The sequence below is a fragment of the Heptranchias perlo genome, chromosome 27 (genome assembly GCF_035084215.1).
Source record: "Heptranchias perlo isolate sHepPer1 chromosome 27, sHepPer1.hap1, whole genome shotgun sequence".
NCBI lineage: Eukaryota > Metazoa > Chordata > Chondrichthyes > Hexanchiformes > Hexanchidae > Heptranchias > Heptranchias perlo.
In genome coordinates, this window is record NC_090351.1 from 38,024,691 (window position 1) to 38,046,055 (window position 21,365).

At 44.3% G+C, this 21,365-nt stretch overlaps 1 protein-coding gene across 3 annotated transcripts in view; it reads left to right on the forward strand.

Moving 5' to 3' along the window:
• kcnd3 (potassium voltage-gated channel, Shal-related subfamily, member 3) overlaps positions 1-15,787 on the forward strand; it is a 230,905-nt gene extending 215,118 nt beyond the window's left edge. For 2 of the 3 annotated variants that reach the window (XM_068007678.1, XM_068007679.1), the window contains exons 5-6: positions 9,034-9,284; positions 14,847-15,787. In XM_068007678.1, coding sequence (XP_067863779.1) covers positions 9,034-9,284; positions 14,847-15,045 — 450 coding nt within the window. In that variant the 3' untranslated portion in view covers positions 15,046-15,787. Of the gene's footprint in view, positions 1-2,946; positions 3,007-9,033; positions 9,285-14,846 lie in introns of all 3 variants that reach the window. The other variant, XM_068007677.1, reaches the window with a different exon arrangement.
• The last annotated feature ends 5,578 nt before the right edge of the window (positions 15,788-21,365 follow it).

Here is a 21,365-nt window from a genome sequence, read left to right on the forward strand (position 1 = left end):
AGTTTTCAGGGGAGGGCTGTCTCTCTCGTTAACTGTCTCCTGATTCACTTTATGTTCTATTCTTAGTTTTAATAAAAATCCATACACAACACAAATAGAGAGCGAAAGCCGGTGAGAATAGAATAGCACGTTAATGGTGTGCATTAGTGCTAATTAGACTTTATATTGCTATTTCGCTGTACAGTCCCCGCCGCTTAACCTGATTTGCCCGCGACACACATTTTACGATTCATATGAATTTGGTTAGGTTTAACATTTTTTGTCTGCCCTAAACTATTAATGTAACAAGATTCCACTGTACTTGCAAATTCACTTTCATATTTCAAGGCAAGCTTGAGTGTTTCAATAAATCCCTTCCCACTTAGAGGTGATTAAGTATACAAGGTAATCGCACCGCAACGAGTGCGAACTGTTCACTGAATGTCTATTTCAGCCCGAAACAACACGCTGTAACTGACAATAACGGGAACGCAAGATTGTTCACGCTCCTTGCCCGATTTAAACGCGAGTGGTGGGGTCTCTAATATGATTGCAAAGTCTGCATCAGGGACGTGTCACTGTGTTTGTTTGTGTCTGGATAGATCAGTACAGACTGCAGCCTGTGAAACAATCGATCGACAGTCAATATTAGCAGGTGATGGTCTTGAGCAGGTCACAGACACAGAAAGAATCATTGCCTGCATTAACGAGTGAATTCTTAAACATTTTGGTATCACATATCTCTGTCCATCATTTTCTCGTTCACACATTTAATTTAATTGCCAATTTCAATTTACCTCATCCTGTGGGGGAATCCAAAAACTAGGGGCCATAAATATAAGATAGTCACTAATAAATCCTATAAGGGATTCAGGATAAACTTCTTTACCCAGAGAGTGGTTAGAATGTGGAACTCGCTCCCACAAGGAGTAGTTGAGGTGAATAGCAAAGATGCATTTAAGGGGAAGCTAAGATAAACACATGAGGGAGAAAGGAATAGAAGGATATGCTGATAGGTTAGATGAAGTAGGGTGGGAGGAGGCTCATGTGGACCATAAACACAGAATCGATCAGTTGGGCCGAATGGCCTGTTTCTGTGCTGTAAATTGTATGTAATTCTATGTAAAATATTTCCAAGTCCAATCACATTGCATTGGATTATTGGCACTTGACGTACACTTACAGCTGCAGTTATGCTGAGCTAACGAGTGCCTTTAATGGTGTCTCATAATGGTTTCAGGCACAAACAGTACAAGCTTGGCATCACTTCAGCATTCTTCTCGATTTACTTCCTCTTCTCTTTAACTCTTCTGAACCTTAATGGTGTCCTGTACAATAGGTCTCAGCTGCTCACCTTGGTTTCTCAATAATTGTTGGTTAGTTACAGGTTGCAAACACCCAACCTTCTGGTCAGATAGTGGAAAAACTCTTTTTTGAAGTGTGATTGATCTGTAATGATTGGGTTGCTGTGTAGCATCTTGTCGAGTCAAGAGATTGGCAAGGAGATCAAAGATTTTAACTTTTAGTTCTATCCTTCATTCATCCAGTCCATTCTCAGTTCATTGTTTCTTTCTTTTATTTATAGTACATGCAGTACACGTATGTACTAATTGATTTCCTGTGGCATTGCGCCCAGAGGGTGAAGATCAAATGTAATCTTCAGGTGAAAGAAGATTACAGAGGAACACAAGAACAGTAGTAGGCCATTCAGCCCCTCGAGTCTGTTCTGTCATTCAATTAGATCATGGCTGATCTGTATCTTAACTCCAATTTCCCACCATGGTTCCGTAACCTTAATACCCTCGCCTAACAAAAATCTATCAATCTCAGTTTTGACATTTTCAATTGGCCCCCAGCCTCAACAGCTTTTTCAGGGAGAGTGTTCCAGATTTCCACTAGCCTCTGTATGAAGAAATGCTTTCTGACATCACTCCTGAATGGCCTAGCTCTAATTTTAAGGTTATGCCCCCTTGTTCTGGACTCCCCCCACCAGAGGAAATAGTTTCCCTCTAGCTACCCTATCAAATCCTTTAATCATCCTAAACACCTCAATTAGATCAGCCCTTAATCTTTTATACTCGAGGGAGTACAAGCCCAGTCTATGCCGAATAGGGGACAATTGGACCAGGATGTGCAGATGTAATTTAGTCCCCTTTTAAAATCACACATTCTGTCCCCGTTTATTTTTATATAATACTGTGACAAAACTTAATGACAATTTAGGAAGCAGAGAAGTAGAGTTGGTTGCAGGAAAGGAGTTTGATCTAAGATTTTGCTGGGCTTCCTTGGTGCCATACACAGTCGGATGCTGCCTTGAAGTCACCTCACCTCTGGCCGTCAGCTCTTGCCTCCATGTCTGGATCAAGACTGCGGTGAATTCTGAAGATGTTCTGGCCGGAACACAAACTGAGTGTTGGTGAGCAGGGTACAGTTTGATGGCACTGGTAGTGACTCCTTCCATCACTGTACGGACACTGGGAGGAGGCTGTTGAGGCTGTAATTGGCCCGGGGTAGATTTGCCCTGCTTTTTTGTGGCTTGGGCATACCTGGGTAATTTTCCACATTGTCAGGCAGATGCCAGTTTCACAGCTGCAATGGAATAACTTAGCTGGGGATTGGCTCATTCTGGTGTGTAAATCTTCAGATGCTACGGTGGGATGTTGTTAGCTGAGAAAGGCAGGGGGGGGGGGGGGGGAAAGAGATTTTAAAAATCCAAAATTAAAGCTGCTTTCATAAAGTTCACAATTTATCTATTATGAAAAAATATAGAGAGAGATACTCTGGCAGTGACTGTAACCTTGGGAGTTGAGATGATGGCCAGGATCACAAGAATATGATGGTGACTTGTAATCACTCCCAGCTCCTTCTTATTTCTTACTGGTGTGTCTGAATTACAACGCTAGGATTGATCCTTGGAATTCTAAATTGTACAACTGATGTATTTTTTGTTTACTGTTGGTCTTGTAGGGATTGACCTATCTATTGGATGATCCCCTTCTATCAGTCCGAACATCTGCTTCTACCAAGGTAATTCTTTCTTCTTTTCCCAGTTATGCCACAAAGTACGAGTTGCTATGTTATGTTGCCTGGTACCCTGTCTCTGTGACTACTCCTGTGGTGTGATTGCTGCCCTTGAGTTTGCTTTCTGAGCCTTCGTTTACAAAGAATTACAAAGAATGCACAGCACAGAAACAGGCCATTCGGCCCAACAGGTCCATGCCGGTGTTTTTGCTCCACGTGAGCCTCCTCCCACCCTTCTTCATCTAACCCTATCAACATATCCTTCTATTCCCTTCTCATGTGTTTATCTAGCCTCTCCTTAAATGCATCTATGCTAGTCGCCTCAATTACTCCATGTGGTAGCAAGTTCCACATTCTAACCACTCTCTGGGTAAAGAAGTTTCTCCTGAATTCCCTATTGGATTTATTAGTGACTCTCTTATATTTATGGCCCCTAGTTCTGGTCTCCCCCGCAAATGGAAACATTTTCTCCATGTTTACCCTATGAAACCCTTTCATAATCTTAAAGACCTCTATCAGGTCACCCCTCAGTCTTTTCTTTTCTAGAGAAAAAAGCCCCAGCCTATTCAATCTTTCCTAATAGGTATAATCTCTCATTTCTGGTATCATCCTAGTAAATCTTTTTTTTCACCTTCTCCAGTGCCTCTATATCCTTTTTATAATTTGGAGACCAGAACTGTTCGCAGTACTTCAAGTGTGGTCTAACCAAGATTCCCTACAAGTTTATCTTAAACTGTGCTGTGTGTGACTTTGCCAATCTCCAAGGACCCAATCTAACGAGAGTCTTTGCTCACTGTATCTTAATTAAAGGGTTTTAAAGAATTGGTGTTGTTTTGGGAAAGGTTGCAGTGAGACATTCTACTGTGTTGATAAACAACAACAACTTGCATTTATATAGCACCTTCAACATAGTACAACGTCCCAAGGCGCTTCACAGGAGCGTTATCAGACAAAATTTGACACCGAGCCACATGAGATATTAGGACAGGTTGCCAAAAGCTTAGTCAAAGAGGTAGCTTTTAAGGAACACTTTAAAGGAGGAGAGAGAGGTAGAGAGGCAGTGAGGTTTAGGGAGGGATTTCCAGAGCTTGGGACCTAGGTAGCTGAAGGCACGGCCGCCAATGGTGGGGCGAAGTAGGTTGGGGGTTTCACAAGAGGCCAGAATTGGAGGAGCGCAGAGAAATCAGAGGATTGGAGGGCTGGAGGAGTTTACAGAGAAAGGGCGAGGCCAAGGAGGGATTTGAACACAAGGATGAGAATTTTAAAATCGAGATGTCGCCAGACTGGGAGTCAATGTAGATCAGCGAGCACAGTGGTTGATGGACGAACAGGACTTGGTGCGAGTTAGGATTCAGAAAAACAGTTTTGGATGAGCTCAAGTTTACGAAGGTTGGAAGATGGGAGGCCGGCCATGAGAACATTGGAATAGATGAGTCTGGAGATAACAAAAGCACTGATAAACAGAGGAATCTAACACTCCGACACAGTTGATGTGAAAAAGAGGTAAAACTTGCTATTTTTAGCATCTTTCAGAATGTCCCAAAGCTGACGAATTACTTCACTTTGAAGTGTAGCTATGTGGCAGCCAATTTGCACACGGGAAGGTCCTGGAAACAGCAAGCAGAGTGGCCCGGGGAGGGGGGTGGGACGAGGGGGGTTACTGGAGAGCAGGGCCCAGTGCATGTGGAACTCTTATCCCAACAAGATTTAGCTCAGTCGGGAGAAGAGAGGAGAAAACTGGAGAGGTAAACAACAAAGGACAGCAAGGGCAGAGCATTCGATGTATCCCTTGACCATTCATGCATTCTACTGAAAAACATCCTCCTTAATGTACAATCAAAGAGTGCGATCTTTTGCCTCTCTATAAAAAGTCCTCACTTTGTTCAGCAAATTGGTGTCTGAAGCGAAAAGAGGCACAAGGCCAATGTCAGAGGTTCACTACTGGTTAAAAAGCAACGCTATTTATTCACAGTGAACGAACAAGCTGAAAACTCCTGTGAGTTCAGCTCTCGGCACGGTCAATGAGGAGGTAACGTTTTGTGAGCTCACGCTGCCGGTGCTGAGTCTCACTCATCGGACAATCAAGTCCGGAGGTCAGAGTGCGCGATCCATGGGTCGTTACAATTAATAACCAGAAATCAGAGGGGCTACAGCCGATTGTCTGATCCATCCCATTGAGCAACGTTCTGCATCACCAGCGATAGCTCATCAAATTCACCCTGGATTGTTAGGCGGCCAGTGTTGCCTGTATTGTCCTGCAAAATTCAGTTTTTGATGTAATGTCCTGTGACAGTAACAATTACACATTAACACACATGCACAGACACAGAAAAAACACACAAAAATCCCCACACATGCATAGACGCACACAAATACACATTTATTTATACACATAAGTACATAAACTCACATATATATATATATATATATATATATATTACACACACATGCATAGTCATAAACACACACATATTTCCTATATATCACACATAAAATCGAAGCAATTTTAACCTAACCCCATCGTCAGAAAACTGACTAAATCGGATGCAAGGCTGGTTTTACACCCACTCGATTTTACTCCCTATTGAAGTCAATGGATACTAATATTGGGTGGGGTGTAAAAAAACTGAAGTTTTCTGCCAGGCGAGTTAGGTTAAAATTACCCCCTAGAATGATACAGCACAGAAGGAGGCCATTCAGCCCATCGTGCCTGTGCCGGCTCTTTGAAAGAGCTATCCAATTAGTCCCCACTCCCCTGCTCTTTCCCCATATCCCTGCAAATTTTTCCCCTTCAAGTATTTATCCTTTTTGAAAGTTCCTATTGAATCTGCTTCCACCGCCCTTTCAGGCAGCGCGTTCCAGGCCAAAACAACTCACTGTGTAAAAAATTTCTCCTCATCTACCCCCTGGTTCTTTTGCCGATTATCTTAAAGTTCCATGAAGGGGTACATACTAAATTATTAGAAACCATGTGAATTAATTAAAGAACATTTAAAATAGATATTAGGCAGAAGGACTTCAAAGGAGAAATAATAACATTAGTTAGTTCACTCCTTGACTTTTCTTCTGTTTAGGAACAAGAAATGACATTTGGCCCAACAAGCCTGTGCTTTTTTGACTGATCTCAATCCTATCTTCGCACCATATTCCTCAAACCCTCTCTCTCCCGAATCATATCTAGTCCCCCCCATTCAGTTTACTTCAGCGGTCTTCCATGATAACTTGTTCCAGATATCTACTACCCTTTGTGTGAAATAATTCTGTGTGAATTCCTCTTGTACTCCTATTTTTTAATTAGCTTTAAGACTTTATACAGGCTGAGGCAGAAGCTTTCTAGTGTTCCATTTTATGTGCAAACATGGCAAATGCTACACGCAGCAATCCCTTAGTTGACCGCCCTCTTTCACAGGGAGACACGAAGCTCTTTACACCCATTCCATTGATGAAGTTGACCCCATAATCCCTGGCCAGTGCCAACATTTCTGGGGGTTAATTTTCATCTTTCACACCCAGGGCTGAGAGTACTAAAGATAAAAATTTACAGCCCCCACCTCACCCCATCCCATCCCATTCCGCCCCACCCCATCTCATTCCACCTCACCCCATCCCATCCCACCCCGCCCCATCCCAGGTGCCTCTGGATCCACATTCAGGCTGGTTTGATGTCCTTCACTCCACCATTGGTGACCATGACTTCAGCTGCCTAGGCCGTTAGCTCTGGAATTCCCTGCCTAAACCTTTCTGCCTCTCTCTCTCTCTCTCTCTCTCTCTCCTCCTTTAAGATGCTCCTTAAAACCTACCTCTTTGACCAAGCCTTTGGTCGCCTGTCCTAATATCTCTTTATGTGGCTCGGTGTCAAATTTTGTCCGATAATCGCTCCTTTGAGGCACCTTGGGATGTTTCACTACGTTAAAGGCTCTATATAGATGCAAGTTGTTGATTGTAGCTGCTCTGAGATGTATGAGGCAGCCCATGTAAACCACATGATGGGACTACCTCTACGTGTGAACAGAGACCACAGTGGACGGTCTGGATTGAAACCAGGGTCACTGTCAACAAACAACTATAGTTACTTGAATATAGATAGGGAAGTGTCCCACACTGAAACTCTTCTTCCTCGACCTTCCTTCTCCTTTAAGGTACTTTAATATTATCACCAGATTACGTGCACACAATTACTGTATGAAGCTGAGAGAGGAATTTACCAACAGCATCAATCATTCCCAAGACAGGCAAAGTACAGTAGTGGGTCACATAAAACACGACATTACCCTGAGAGCATTCTCAGCCCTACTATCAGGGGACTATTCTGACTACACCAACGTAACTGTTCTATTTCTCAAAGTGTCTATCTTTTATTTATATTCAAGAGCTGGAAACGTTAAATGGAAGCTGTTGCCCTGTAGCTACCAGATTGTCTGAAATAATTTTCAATTTAAAGGGGCACTGTCTGCACAGAAGAGTACTGTTGTATCCTTTTGTTTTTATTTGGTGAAAGGGAAGAACTCAAAGTCCAGTGATGATATTATCCGCAAGGAACACGATGATGTTTTGCAACGAGATTTACTTCGCTTCATATTGAGTTTCAAAATAAATGAGAAGAAAGTTTGCCAAAACATTTTTTTTTCTCATGAAAGCTTCCCCTTTAAATTCAGGAACTCAACAGTGGGCAATTGGGTAGTGCCTCGGGTTAAACACTAATCTTTTATCTCTGACACCTGGGTTCAAATCGAGCCCAGATGAGATGAAAATCTCTCCTGTCTGCTGACTATGTCTCCAATGTGAATGGTTTTGTTTTGCCTCAGTCCAGTTCCTAACAAGCATTGGGCCCACAAAACCGTTTTAAATTCAGCACCAATTGATAATAACTTGACAATCTCACCCGGAATAGGTCACAGAGTGGCTCGGTGTTAGCCTTGGCTCAGTGGGCAGCACTCTCACCTCTGAGTCTGAAGGTTGTGAGTCCAAGTCCCACTCCAGAGACTTGAGCACATGATCTAGGCTGATACTCCCAGTGCAGTACCGAGGGAGTGCTACACTGTCGGAGGTGCCATCTTTTGGATGAAACATTAAACCAAGGCCCTGTCTGCCCTCTCAGGTGGATGAAAAAGATCCCATGGCACTATTTCAAAGAAGAGAAGTGGTGTCCTGGCCAATATTTATTCCTTAACCAACATGGTTTAAAAAAAATAGATTATCTGGTCATTATCTCATTGCTGTTTGTGGGATCTTGCTGTGCGCAAATTGGCTGCTGCGTTTCCTACATTACATTTTCGACAGCACCTCCCAAACCCACAATCTCTACCGCCTAGAAGGATAAGGGCAGCAGATGCATGGGAACAACACACCTGCACGTTCCCCTCCAAGTCACACACCATCCCGACTTGGAAATATATCACCGTTCCTTCATCGTCGCTGGGTCAAAATCCTGGAATTCCCTACCCAACAGCACTATGGGAGAACCTTCACCACACGGACTGCAGCGGTTCAAAAAGGCGGCTCACCACCACCTTCTCAAGGGCAATTAGGGATGGGCAATAAATGCTGACCTTGCCAGTGACCATCCCATGAATGAATAAAAAAAAAGTGACAACACTTCCAAAAAAAAGTACTTCATTGGCTGTAAAGTGCTTTGGGACGTCCCGAGGTCGTGAAAGGCGCTATATAAATGCAATTCTTTCACGTCTTGTGCAGGTTACATCGTGCAATAGAGGTGCACTTCCAAGTTTGATGCTAAGGACATTGTTGGGCCAAAGCCTTAGTCTGCATCTACCTGCCCCTGGGATCGCTCGTGTTGACATTGAGTGCCTGAGATGGAAAGAGTTCCATTGCTCAGCACTGACACCACTCCTCACGACAAGCACTACAATATTCACGCAGAAAATGAAGCCACACATTAGCCTCTGTGTAAGAATGTCAGAATTACAAAGTCACACAGGGAACGAACGCAGTTTATTATTGCCGTATCTAAGGTGTTGTAACGGGTCTTTTGCCGAAGCGTTCTCCATTTAAACATTTTCCCTCCTTTCACAGAACCATGAGTTTCTCACCGAGCAGGTCTTCGAGCAGAATTGCCTAGAAGATTCAATGCAGAACTGCCCGTCGACTCACAGCCCGTCCCTGTCCTCTGGGTCCGGGACAGGCAGCACCTGCTGCTCCCGCCGCAGTAACAAGAAGTCAACCCACCTTCCCAACTCCAGCGTGTCAGCGACCCACCTGAGGAGCATGCAGGAGCTCAGCACCATTCACATCCAGTGCGGGGAGCAGACCTCCTTTAACACCAGGTAATATCTCAGGGCCTCAAGCTAATCGGCGCAGGGACAGCACCAGCCTACAGATTCGCTCCCATCTTGTGTCCACTCAAGTTTCTTTTTGAGGAATTGCCCAGGCCAGAGTTGAGGACAGGAGAGAGAGTTCTTTGTATCTGTTTCTTTTTGTCAGCGAAGGCATCGAGCTTTAGAGAAAGTTTCACCTTCAGGGCCCCCTTTTTAACAATTCATCCTTGGGATGTAGGCATCGCTGGCAAGGCCCGGCATTTATTGCCCATCCCCAGTTGGCCTTTGAGAAGGTGGTGGTGGGCCTTCTTCTTGAACACAGACATACACACTCAGCCTTCTACCTGAACCAATTCGATACAACTGAGTGGCTTGCTAGGCCACTTCAGAACACAGTTCTGAAGCTAAATATATGAACTGGAGTCACATATAGGCCAGACCGGGTAAGGACAGCAGGTTTCTTTCCCTGAAGGACGTTGGTGACAATTTTACAACAAGAGTGCATACACTCATCACAGCTCAGTGCTATGTTCTGATATTAATCTGCAGCACCCCACAATGAACCCTCATCAATAACAAGATATGCCTTTGGAAATGAGGATACCAAACCTGGACAATGCTCCCGGGGGGCTGATAAGTGATGGTGGGGGCCCAAGGCACTTGCCCCAGTATTATGGGGCATGAACCACTGAGGCCTGCATTGCTCCCCAAGGCACCAAGAGCACTTGGAGTACAGTGCACAGATCTGGTCACCTATATCTCCCACAATCTTCTGTAGAAAAGAGAAGACTAAGGGGTGACCTGATAGAGGTCTTCAAAATTATGAAGAGCTTTGATAGGGTAGACGTAGAGAAGGTGTTTCCACTTGTGGGGGAGTCATAAATATAAGATAGTCACTAATAAATCCAATAAGGAATTCAGGAGAAACTTCTTTACTGAATGATTAGAATGTGGAACTTGCTACCACATGGAGTAATTGAGGCGAAAAGCATAGATACATTTAAGGGGAAGCTCGATAAACACATGAGGGAGAAAGGAATAGAAGGATATGCTGATAGGGTGAGAAGAAGAGGGGTGGGAGGAGGCTCGTGTTTGCGGATGACACAAAAATTTGGAAGTGTCGTGAACAGTGACAAGGATAGTGATAGACTTCAAGAGGATATAGACAGGCTGGTGGCACGGACGGACACGTGGCAGATGAAATTTAACGCAGAAAAATGCGAGGTGATACATATCAGTAGGGAGAATGAGGAGAGGCAATATAAACTAAAGGTCACAATTCTAAAAGGGGTACAGGAACAAAGAGACCTGGGGGTATATGTGCACAAATCATTGAAGGTGGAAGGGGAGGTTGAGAAAGTGGTTTAAAAAAGCATACGGGATCCTGGGCTTTATAAATAGAGGCATAGAGTACAAAAGCAAGGAAATCATGATGAACCTTTATAAAACATTGGTTCGGCCACAACTGGAGTATTGTGTCCAGTTCTGGGCACCGCACTTTAGGAAAGAATATGAAGGCCTTAGAGAGGGTGCAGAAGAGATTTACTAGAATGATTCCAGGTATGAGGGACTTTAGTTACATGGATAGACTGGAGAAGCTGGGGTTGTTCTCCTTGGAACAGAGAAGGATCAGAGGAGATTTGATAGAGGTGTTCAAAATCATGAAGGGTCTAGACAGAGTAGAGAGAGAGAGAGAAACTGTTCCCATTGGCGGAAGGGTCAAGAACCAGAGGACATAGATTTACGGTAATTGGTTCTTTTGCCAAAGGTGACATGAGGAACGATTGTTTTACACAGCGAGTGGTTAGGATCTGGAATGCACTGCCCGAGGGGGTGGTTGAGGCAGATTCAATCATGGCCTTCGAAAGGGAACTGGATAAATACTTGAAAGGAAAAAAAATATGCAGGGCTGCAGGGATAGGGCAGGGGAGTGGAACCAGCGGGATTGCTCTTGCATAGAGCCGGCACGGACTCGATGGGCTGAATGGCCTCCATCCGCGCTGTAAACTTTCTATGATTCTATGTGGAGGATAAACACTGGCATAGACCCGTTGGGCCGAATGGCCTGTTTTTGTGCTGTAAGTTCTATGTAATTCTATGTAAGATGTTGTTGGGAACTGGTGCAGCAATTGCAGTAAGGATTACTGACCCACCAGGCAAGGTTTGAATCGGCCAGCCTGCCCATATTGTGACTGGAGCAATTTACCAATACTCCAGCCGCACAGTCCCTGTATGGAACAGGCAATGAAATGTTAAAGTCCCCCCTCCCTGCCGGCTGGCACCCCCGCAAACCCTGACCCCCCAATCCTCACCCCTGCCCGATGCACCCTTTTAAAATAACTCACACTGAGATCCTATCCCTGCAAAAAAATGGCGAAAGAATCCTGAAACGTGAGGACTCTGCCTCGTTTGCAACGTTTCAATGACACTTGCCCCCACGCCACCTCTACGCCATGCCCCCTCCCCGGACACGATAAAAAATCCTATCCGTGCTCTGTGGTCAGCCTGCAACCCTTGACTGACTGATGCCCCCAAAATGCCAGTCCCTACCCTCCCACCAGCAAACCCAGAGTGTCATGGGCAGCACAACCACAGAAATGTCCAAATGAGAAAAGAACCAGGGAGAGATGAAGAGACCTTTTTTTTAAGCAGTGAGTTGTTACGATCCGGAATGCGCTGCCTGAAAGGGCGGCGGAAGCAGATCCAATAATAACTTTCAAAAGGTGGGGGGGGGGGGGGTGCAGAGAACTACATTAACGGCCCCCAGATGTATCCCTCATCAAGGCCGTGTGCAGTATTACCATCGCCCATTTCAACACAGCCCAACATTGAGACAAACACAAAGCACATTGTTCTGGGCAGGGCTCATGGCTCATGTGAAATAGTTTTTTTAAAGAGGAAGCGGAGATATTAATGTGCGATGCCTTAAGTGACACAATGATCGAAAAGCTGCCCATTTCACCCAACTTTGCTTCTTTTGGTATAATGGACAAGTTCATGCATTTTTCAAAACAATTGAGACACTGAGTAGTCACTGGCTAATCTTTTATTGAAGATAGGACATGAAATATTGATAAATACTATGCTGCTTTAGTGTTCAGGGAAAACTATCCTGAAAGTGGTGCCCTCTACTAAACGATTACCAGCGGCCCTCATATCTTCTGATACTCATTGGGGCCCCTTAATAGTTAAAAGGTAAAAATCCCAATGAACGTATCTCAAGGCCTAATGATGCTGCCAAATGGAAGAGGTTTGATAGGCTACTCTGAAATTACGCCTTTCCCATTGTGAGGTGGATGCAGAGCACATGTACCTACCTACCTGCAGGATTTGGGCAAACACGTCAGTTCAAAGGCCACAATGAGGACTTGAAGTTTTTGACTGTGGACATTGCCCAATGTTCGGGAAAGGTCGGTGAAGGGCGATGATGCCGGAATCACCTTGACAACTGGGATAAGGGTATTAAGGGTTACGGAACCAAGGCGGGTACAGATCAGCCACGATCTTATTGAATGGTGGAACAGGCTTGAGGGGCTGAATGGCCTACTCCTGTTCTTGTGTACGTTCTTATGTTCCTGGACGTTGAACTTTGCTCACTTTTTCTCCTCCGTTGGTACATCCAGACTCTGAGATCCAATTTTCAAGAATTGCATTCACAGAATCAAAGTGGAGGAGAAAGAATAATGCCATAATATGGTGTTTCCAATGAATGTCTTTAGCAAACTTTTAAAAAGTGATAAAGAATATTAGGAAAAGCTTGTCACCTGATTGATGATCATTCTTTCACCTTTATTCCCATCTCCCTCTTTCCTCGTGTAACCTGTCTTGTCTTTTGTTAATACTACTATGGCCAGTGTTCCTCTGAACTTTCCTCCCTTGTTCTTCCTAAACTTTGAATATACTATCCTTTCTCCTCTTCTACACTCCCACACTCTTCCTGCTCCCTACCTCTCCAATGTGTTGACATTGTTTTTTCATTCTTGGGGATATGGGCGTTGCTGGCAAGGCCGGCATTTATTGCCCATCCCTAGTTGCCCCTTGAGAAGGTGGTGGTGGGCCTTCTTCTTGAACCGCTGCAGTCCGTGTGGTAAAGGTTCTCCCACAGTGTTGCTAGGTAGGGAGTTCCAGGATTTTGACCCAGCGACAATGAAGGAACGGCCGATATACTTCCAAGTCAGGATGGTGTGTGACTTGGAGGGGAACTTGGAGATGATGGTGTTCCCATGCAACTGCTGCCCTTGTCCTTTAGGGTGGTGGAGGTCGCAGGTTTGAGAGGTGCTATCGAAGAAGCCTTGGCGAGTTGCTGCAGTACATCCTGTTGATAGGATACACTGCAGCCACGGTACGCCGATGGTGGAGGGAGTGGGTGTTGAGGATGGTTGGTGAATTGCCAATCAAGTGGACAGCTTTTTCCTGGATGATGTCAGGCTTCTTGAGTGTTGTTGCAGCTGAGCAATATAGTCGGGTCAAACAGTCGGGGAATTATAAATGGGCCGAACCAAGGCAGATAAAACTCAATGCAGATAAGTGTAAGGTCTTACTCACTAGAAGAAAAAACAGGGAAAATACTTAATGAATGGTGCTGAACCAGCAAAGGAGAGTCTGAATGAGATGTCGGATTGACAGTAGTCTAGTCAATGCAGAGCAATTAACAAAGCAAACAGAGTACTGAGCTATATTAGAAAGAACTTGCATTTATATAGCAACTTTCACATCCTCAGGACATCCCAAAGTGCTTTACAGTTAGTGAATTGTTGTTTTGTAGACTAACCTGGCAGCCAATTTGCACAAAGATCCAGAATATCAATGAAATAAATGGCCAGTTAATCTGTTTTTGATGGTGTTGGTTGAGATTCCAAGAGATCTCCCCTGCTTTTCTTTAAACAGTGTAATATACCATTAACACTTGCTGAAGTTGGAGAACTCTATAAATGCTCAGACTATATCATTGTAACCTGTTTACCAGATTTTACACAAAGCGATTGCAGTATTGAGTATGATATTTTATTATTCAGTCAAATAAAGCATTGAAAACAAGAGAGAGAGAAAGAGATTTTTAAAAATATATTACAAGTGCGGGTAAAATGCATAAATGACCTTGACGTTTTCCTCGGTTTGGAGAGCTGTCATTTTTGGCCATACTATTGATATACAAAACCTAATAATGAGATGAGACTTCATCTTAAAATTAGAGCTACGCCATTCAGGAGGGAAATCAGGAAGCACTTTTTCACACACAAGCTGATAGTAATTTGAAATACTCTCCCCCAAAAGGCTGTGGATGCTGGGGGTCAATTGGAGCTTTCAAGACTGAGATCGATAGATTTTTGTTGGGTAAGGGTATCAAGGAATATGGAGCAAAGGTGGGTAAATGGAGTTGAGGTGCAGATAAGCCATGATCTAATTGAATGGTGGAACAGGCTCGAGGGGCAGAATGGCCTCCTCCTGTTCCTAATGTTCCTAAGATCTAATTGAATGGTGGAACAGACTCGAGGGGCTGCATGGCCTACTCCTGTTCCTCATGCAGAGCCAGTGTTTGTGTTGCACACGGTAACTGTCTTCTCATTCCAGTCGTTCCAGCCTGAATGATAAATCGGAGGAAGGTCTGAGAATAAACTGCAAGAGCTCGCAAATCACCACGGCGATAATCAGCATCCCCACACCCCCCGGCACCACACCCGAGGGGGAGAACAGGCCCCCCAGCCCCAATCAGTCCAGCACCAGCATGAACACCACCAGCTGCAATATCGTAAAAGTGTCTGCCTTGTAAAAGAAAAAAAAAACCCCTGCCCTAGCTCTCAGTCACCTGACATCCTCAAGATCACATGATACTGGCAACCGCATGGCAACGGTCCAAGGGGAAACTGTGGGCGAGATCAATCCCGAAGAACGGGCGACGGTGAACTGACATCACCCACGTGGCGTCTCAAAGCAACGGCACCGTTTCAACCAAATTTGTATTTTTTGTTTCTTTTTTTTTTCTGGGTGAGGAGACTACCGGTCGGGGGGGGGGGGAAACCCCACTGACTCCAGAGGAACGAGGCTGGAGGAGCCAATCCGAGACAAATTGGGACAAGAGGAGCCAACTCGGCACTGCTTCATTTTTAAGCACCTATCTTAGGTGACGTTTTAAAATGGATAATATTTATTCACAAAACTAGAAATGTGACAAGGCGAAAGGAGAGCGGGATTTTTTTTTTTTGGTGTAGCAGAGTAACTTAAAAAACAAAGACCAATGTCTCACTAAAGACAAGAGGTTTAGGCTCCAGATGTTGTTGTCGTCACCTACGTTTTTTTGACACGTTTCTAGTGTGCGTTACACATGGAATTGAAGACAGCTGATAGCAAGGAGCTCGTCAGCCTATGGCCTATAGTATCAATTAGAGCTTTCATTTTCTGCTGTTCAATACATGTGACATTTCAGTGTGCGTTGCTCAAAAAAGCAACATTGTGTGAACATGGTGTTTTGTCGGTTAAAGTACAGTCTGTGTACATATTGTGAGGAGAATACAGTATCCAGCAAATCGAGTCATTCCATGCACTGACTTCTCTCTTTCCCGTTTCATTTAGTTCACTCTCTCACTTACTCAGTGTGACTTTATTAGAATTAGTTAAGGAAAAAAAACAGTTTATGTATTTTGCAAAAAAAAATCTTAAGTGTGAATTGAAAACTTGGGGACTTGCTTTATTCTCTTTCTCCTCTTTCCAGTACTGTGAACTCCAGGCTTGGTTTAGATGAAAGCTGCGCTCATATCTCTCCGCCTTTTAAGATCTTCGAGCAGTCGTGATAGAATATTATGGCTGTGTATAATTCAGCATCAATGGGGGTCAGGTCCTGTATGCTGCGTACTATATCGAGGTGGTTTTTACGGATTTGAGCTCCAGGTGTGGTGCCTTGCACAGCGAGAGCGCAGGTCAGGAATTCAAGTATCGCCCTGGCCACCAGCTCGATTTTCCATCCGGTGAAAGTGATGGGGGGGCGCCCGAGGTCACGATATTCACTCCCAGGGGGCGAAGGTCAGGGCCAAGAGTGTAGATTCAGAAAGTGGCCCCTTGTATTTTGTTCTTGCAGCTGTACTGAGATCCTGCTGTGTGATAATGGGCCGGAACTTGCTGGAAAAAATAACGGCGTGTGAACGACGCACGCCATTATTAATGTACAAATCGGCCAGCAAGTTCAGGGGGATTAAGAGAGACGCCGTGAGCTACGAATGTCCAGAACCTGCTGGACGATTTACACCGGTCCCCCGTTTGCTTCACACAAACAGCATCTCGTCCTCAACCTCCCCAATCTTATTTTTAAGAACTTGCACATTAATTGCCCATTAAACTCGCCGCAGAAAGTTGAGTCTAGTAATTAATCGAGTAAATACCCTTTTAATGCCGTGATAATTATTAATGACTGGCAATCAAACTCTCTGGCCCAGGAAGGGAACAATTTAAACTGTGGAGTTTCGTTCCTTCAGGTTGGAGATTTTAAAAATGTCAAATTTTTAATTTTAAATATTTTTTTCTTACTTTTCCTTTCTCTCTCACTTAACCCAATCTATCTTTCCCTCTCTTTATTTCTCTTTCTGTACCTGATTCGATTCTAATTCACCCGATTTCCTTCTCCGTCGTCCCTCTGTTTATTTCTCAATCCTTAAATCTCACTGGGTAAGGAGAGAGGCTGTTGGTCCTGTCGTTCACCGAGGTCCCCGTTGCCCCTCGCCGTTATCATCTCGCACTTCCAGAAAGTTAGGGCGGAAAACATTTTTGAGCTGAAGGGTGTGGGCCTGTTCTGTCTGATTTTCCATCCATTTAAATTAGTGGACGAAAATTCAAGCCTGGCCGAGCAATTTCCTGACCAATGTCCACCTCCAGGGGCTGCTCATCGTCAAAAGTGCCCAATCAACAACAACAGCAACTTGCATTTATATAGCGCCTCTAACGTAGTAAAACGTCCCAAGGCGCTTCACAGGAGCGATTATCAGACAAAATTTGACACCGAGCCACATGTGGAGATATTAGGACAGGTGACCAAAAGCTTGATCAAAGAGGCAGGTTTTAAGGAGCGTCTTAAAGGAGGAGAGAGAGGCAGAGAGGTTTAGTGAGGGAGTTCCAGAGCTTAGGGCCTAGACAGCTAAAGGCATAGCTGCCAATGGTGGAGCGATTAAAATCGGGGATGCGCAAGAGGCCAGAGTTGGAATTCTGCAATCAGGGAATTAATCGTTAGGTCATCAGCGAATCACTTAATACCAGATAATGGGATCTAGAGGATTATTCATGGAAAACAGTGGGATACCCTCAGATACAAGATGGACACCCATGCGTTACAGATAGGGATTCATTTTTTTTAATACAAGTTTTGGGTTTGCCCCCTTTTTATCATCCTTCCCATACCGTCCAACGTTCCCCAGTGGCATTCTTCAGCTGGCTGTTAACCTCCAGGCAAGGTGCCCCCTGTTGCTTTTCACAGGCCTTGCCTTGGGCTTGGCTGTGATTTACCCCATGTTAGAATACTCAATGTCAAGATTCACACATGAAGAATATCCATTTGCATGAAAAGGAGAAAGAGCAATGGATGGGGAATAAGCCAGCAACTAAAGAAAGACAGGCCTTGCATTTATATAGCGCCTTTCGTGTCCTCAAGATGTTCCAACGCACTTTATTACCAATTAATTACTTTTGAAATGTAATCACTGTTCTCAGAAAACGCGGCAGCCAATTTGTGCGCAGCAAGGTCCCACACACAGCGATGAAATAAATAAGTAGTTCACCTGTTTTTGGCTGAGGGATAAATGTTAGCAGGACACCAGGGAGAACTCCTTTGCCCTTCTTCGGAATAGTGCTGTGGAATTTTTTATCGACCCGAACAGGCAGACGAGGCCTTAGTTTTAACAACTCCAACAGTGCAGCACTCCCTCAGTATAGAACTGAAGTGCCACCCTGGGTTATGTACTCAAGTCCTGGATGAGGTACTAGAGGGTAAACAGTAGGAAATCTTGGATGCAAGATACAGTATCACACGACTGCCCTTTTTGTATTCAGTACCTTCACGAGATGGGAAAGGGAGGAAATTAGCAGAAAAAAAGAGGAGGAAAGAATAATTTGTTTTTCTAAGACTGGTTCTGAGAGTTCACTGTTTCACCTTCAAGGTGGTACCTTCTAGAATTTTCCAGTTTTTTGTAGTCAGAGTTGTACAATCCCTCTTGTGTCACTGATTGACTTTAAATTGCATTAGTCTTAATATAGCTCATGATACTCAGTAGGCTGGGTGCCACTAGGAATGAGCCAACAGCCTCTGATCACACCAAACTCGGACAAAGCCAACGGTCAGCGTTTAATGGGGGGGTGGGGGGCTCACTGCCTTGGGAGAAGAGCAAAGCCGTATCATCACTTGTAGGCGTAAAAAGAAAAAGCCACATAACGGGGTGAAAATTAAATCTCTTCCTGACCTGGGGACAAGGGAAAATCAGCCAACATCTCTGCTCGTGATCACTATCGAGCGATCCCTGCTGGAAAGTGCACGGGTGTGACTGTCAGATGAGGAAAGACCAGGCTTACCTCTGTGTCTCCCACCCCAGTCAAATAGCCTAGTTGCATTCACGATCTAGGCTGAAGTGAGTTTTGCCATCAGCTGTGGGGATCATGTCCAACCATGTCACGAGCTTCAGGGGAGGAGGAAAAATTCGTTCAGGGAATGGAAGAAAGGAACTGTACATAAAGACAGACAAATCAAAAAATGTTTGTCTCGCAGACACTGACTCATTCAGTCAGCAATTCAACTGGGAATTCACTCAATAAATCAGCAACTCACTTTGGCAATTTACATGGAGTGAACGGAAAGGGTTTTGGTCATTTGGCGTTCCATATAATGGGATTGAATAGGAATGGGTTGGATCCATTGGGATTCTGTAAAGTGAGAGTGAATGGGAATGGGTTTAGTCAATTGGGATTCAACATAGTGGGATTGAATGGGAAATGTTTTGGCCAATTGGAATTCTATAAAGTGGGAGTGAATAGGAATTGGTTGAGTCCATTGTGATTCTTTGCAACGAGAGTGAACTGGAAGAGGTTTGCTCCATTCTGCAATGGTTTGGTCCATTGGTATTCTATATAATGGGGGTGAATGGGAAGGGGTTCGGTCCATTGGGGTTCTATATAATGGGGGTGAATGGGAAGGGGTTCGGTCCATTGGTGGTCTATATAATGGGGGTGATTGGGAAGGGGTTTGGTCCATTGGTGTTCTATATAATGGGGGTCATTGGGAAGGGGTTTGGTCCATTGGGATTCTATATAATGGGGGTGAATGGAAGGGGTTTGGTCCATTGAGGTTCTATATAATGGGGGTGAATGGAAGGGGTTTGGTCCATTGGGATTCTATATAATGGGGGTGATTGGGAAGGGGTTTGGTCCATTGAGGTTCTATATAATGGGGATGATTGGGAAGGGGTTTGGTCCATTGGTGTTCTATATAATGGGGGTGATTGGGAAGGGGTTCAGTCCATTGCAGTTCTATATAATGGGGGTGAATGGGAAGGGGTTCGGTCCATTGGGGTTCTATATAATGGGGGTGAATGGAAGGAGTTGTCCCACATTGAATTCTGTACAGTGGAAATGAATTGGACATTTTTGGCCCACTGGAATTCTTCTATAAATGGGAGTGAATGGGTAAGAGTTAAATTGACAGGAATTATATGGTTGGATCAACATTTTGCTTTGATCAAATACATGCTCATCTGAGATGGTGCAGCACACTGGGGGTTATTTAGGAGTCCACACTCCCAGCAGGGAACCCTGTCCTCTGGGAGTAGATATCGGAAAATCAGGCACGCACTGCTCACAATTTACCAACCGTTCATTTTAATCAGAAATTATGGGCAGTGCATGCGCGAATTCTCAATTATGTGCTCCTTGTCGGCAGCAATTCATGACATTGCCCCCATTCGTCAACTAATTTCCGTGACGGTTATCCTGATCTACCACCGTAATTTTGGCGGAAGATCGGCAGGAACTCTGGAGAAACAGCATGAACAGCCATTTGCATCGTTACTCCAGGGTTTGCTCTGAAGTTTACAGCGGGCGCCTGAGGGGAGCACCCCATGTAAGTTCTTCTCTGTTATGTAGAGGTGTGGTAAGATGCAGGTCCTTGTCTGCAGTTGTCGGGCAGAGTTTCTAATAGCCCTGCCTATACACAGAGAGATGCGCGGAGGTTAAACACATCCTCAGAGCTAGCAAGAGGAAATATGGAGCAAGTTCAATTCCAGCCATGGACCCCAGTATTCAGTTGCACAGCAAGATGGGCAGAGGTCAGTAAACACGACTCCATCCCATTCTCTCAGCCGGAAAGGGAATTTTGGGGGGAGGAGGGATGACAGGGAGAAAAATGAGAGGTAAAGAAGAAAATAAGCAGCAAAAAGTTACTTAACATAAAGATGAAAATTTAAGTAGGTAAATAGTTATATGTTACCAAAATATTGTGCTGGTTATTACACTTCATGTACTAGGAGATCCTTTATTTTTTAACTCTAATGGAATCCTGAGAGTGCTTGCCTACTTGAGTAAAGTAAAGTATTGAGATACAATAAAGAATAGTCAGAATGGATTTCAAAAGGGAAGGTCAAGCTTGACCAACCTGATTGAATTCTTTGAAGTAACAGAAAGAGTAGACAAGGGTAATGTAGTAGATGCAATATATTTGGATTTTCAAAACGCCTTCGATAAGGGACCGCATTGTAGACTTACGACTAAGGTCAGAGCATGTGGAGTCAGGGGACCAGTAGCAGAATGGATAGCAAGCTGGCTACAAAACAGAGAGTAGGGGTTAAAGGTAGTTACTCAAACAGGCAAAAAGTGGGAAGTGGTGTTCCACAAGGATCGGTGCTGGGACCACTGTTGTTTACTATTTAAATAAACGCTTTGGACTCGGGAATCGGAAGTACAATTTCAAAATTTGCGGACAACACCAAATTGGGGGTATGGTTAATACTGAGGAGGACTTTGACAAAATACAGGAAGACATTAATAAACTCGCAGAATAGGTGGGTAATTGGCAAATGAATTTCAATATAGATAAATGTGAGGTATTACATTTTGGGAAGAAGAATA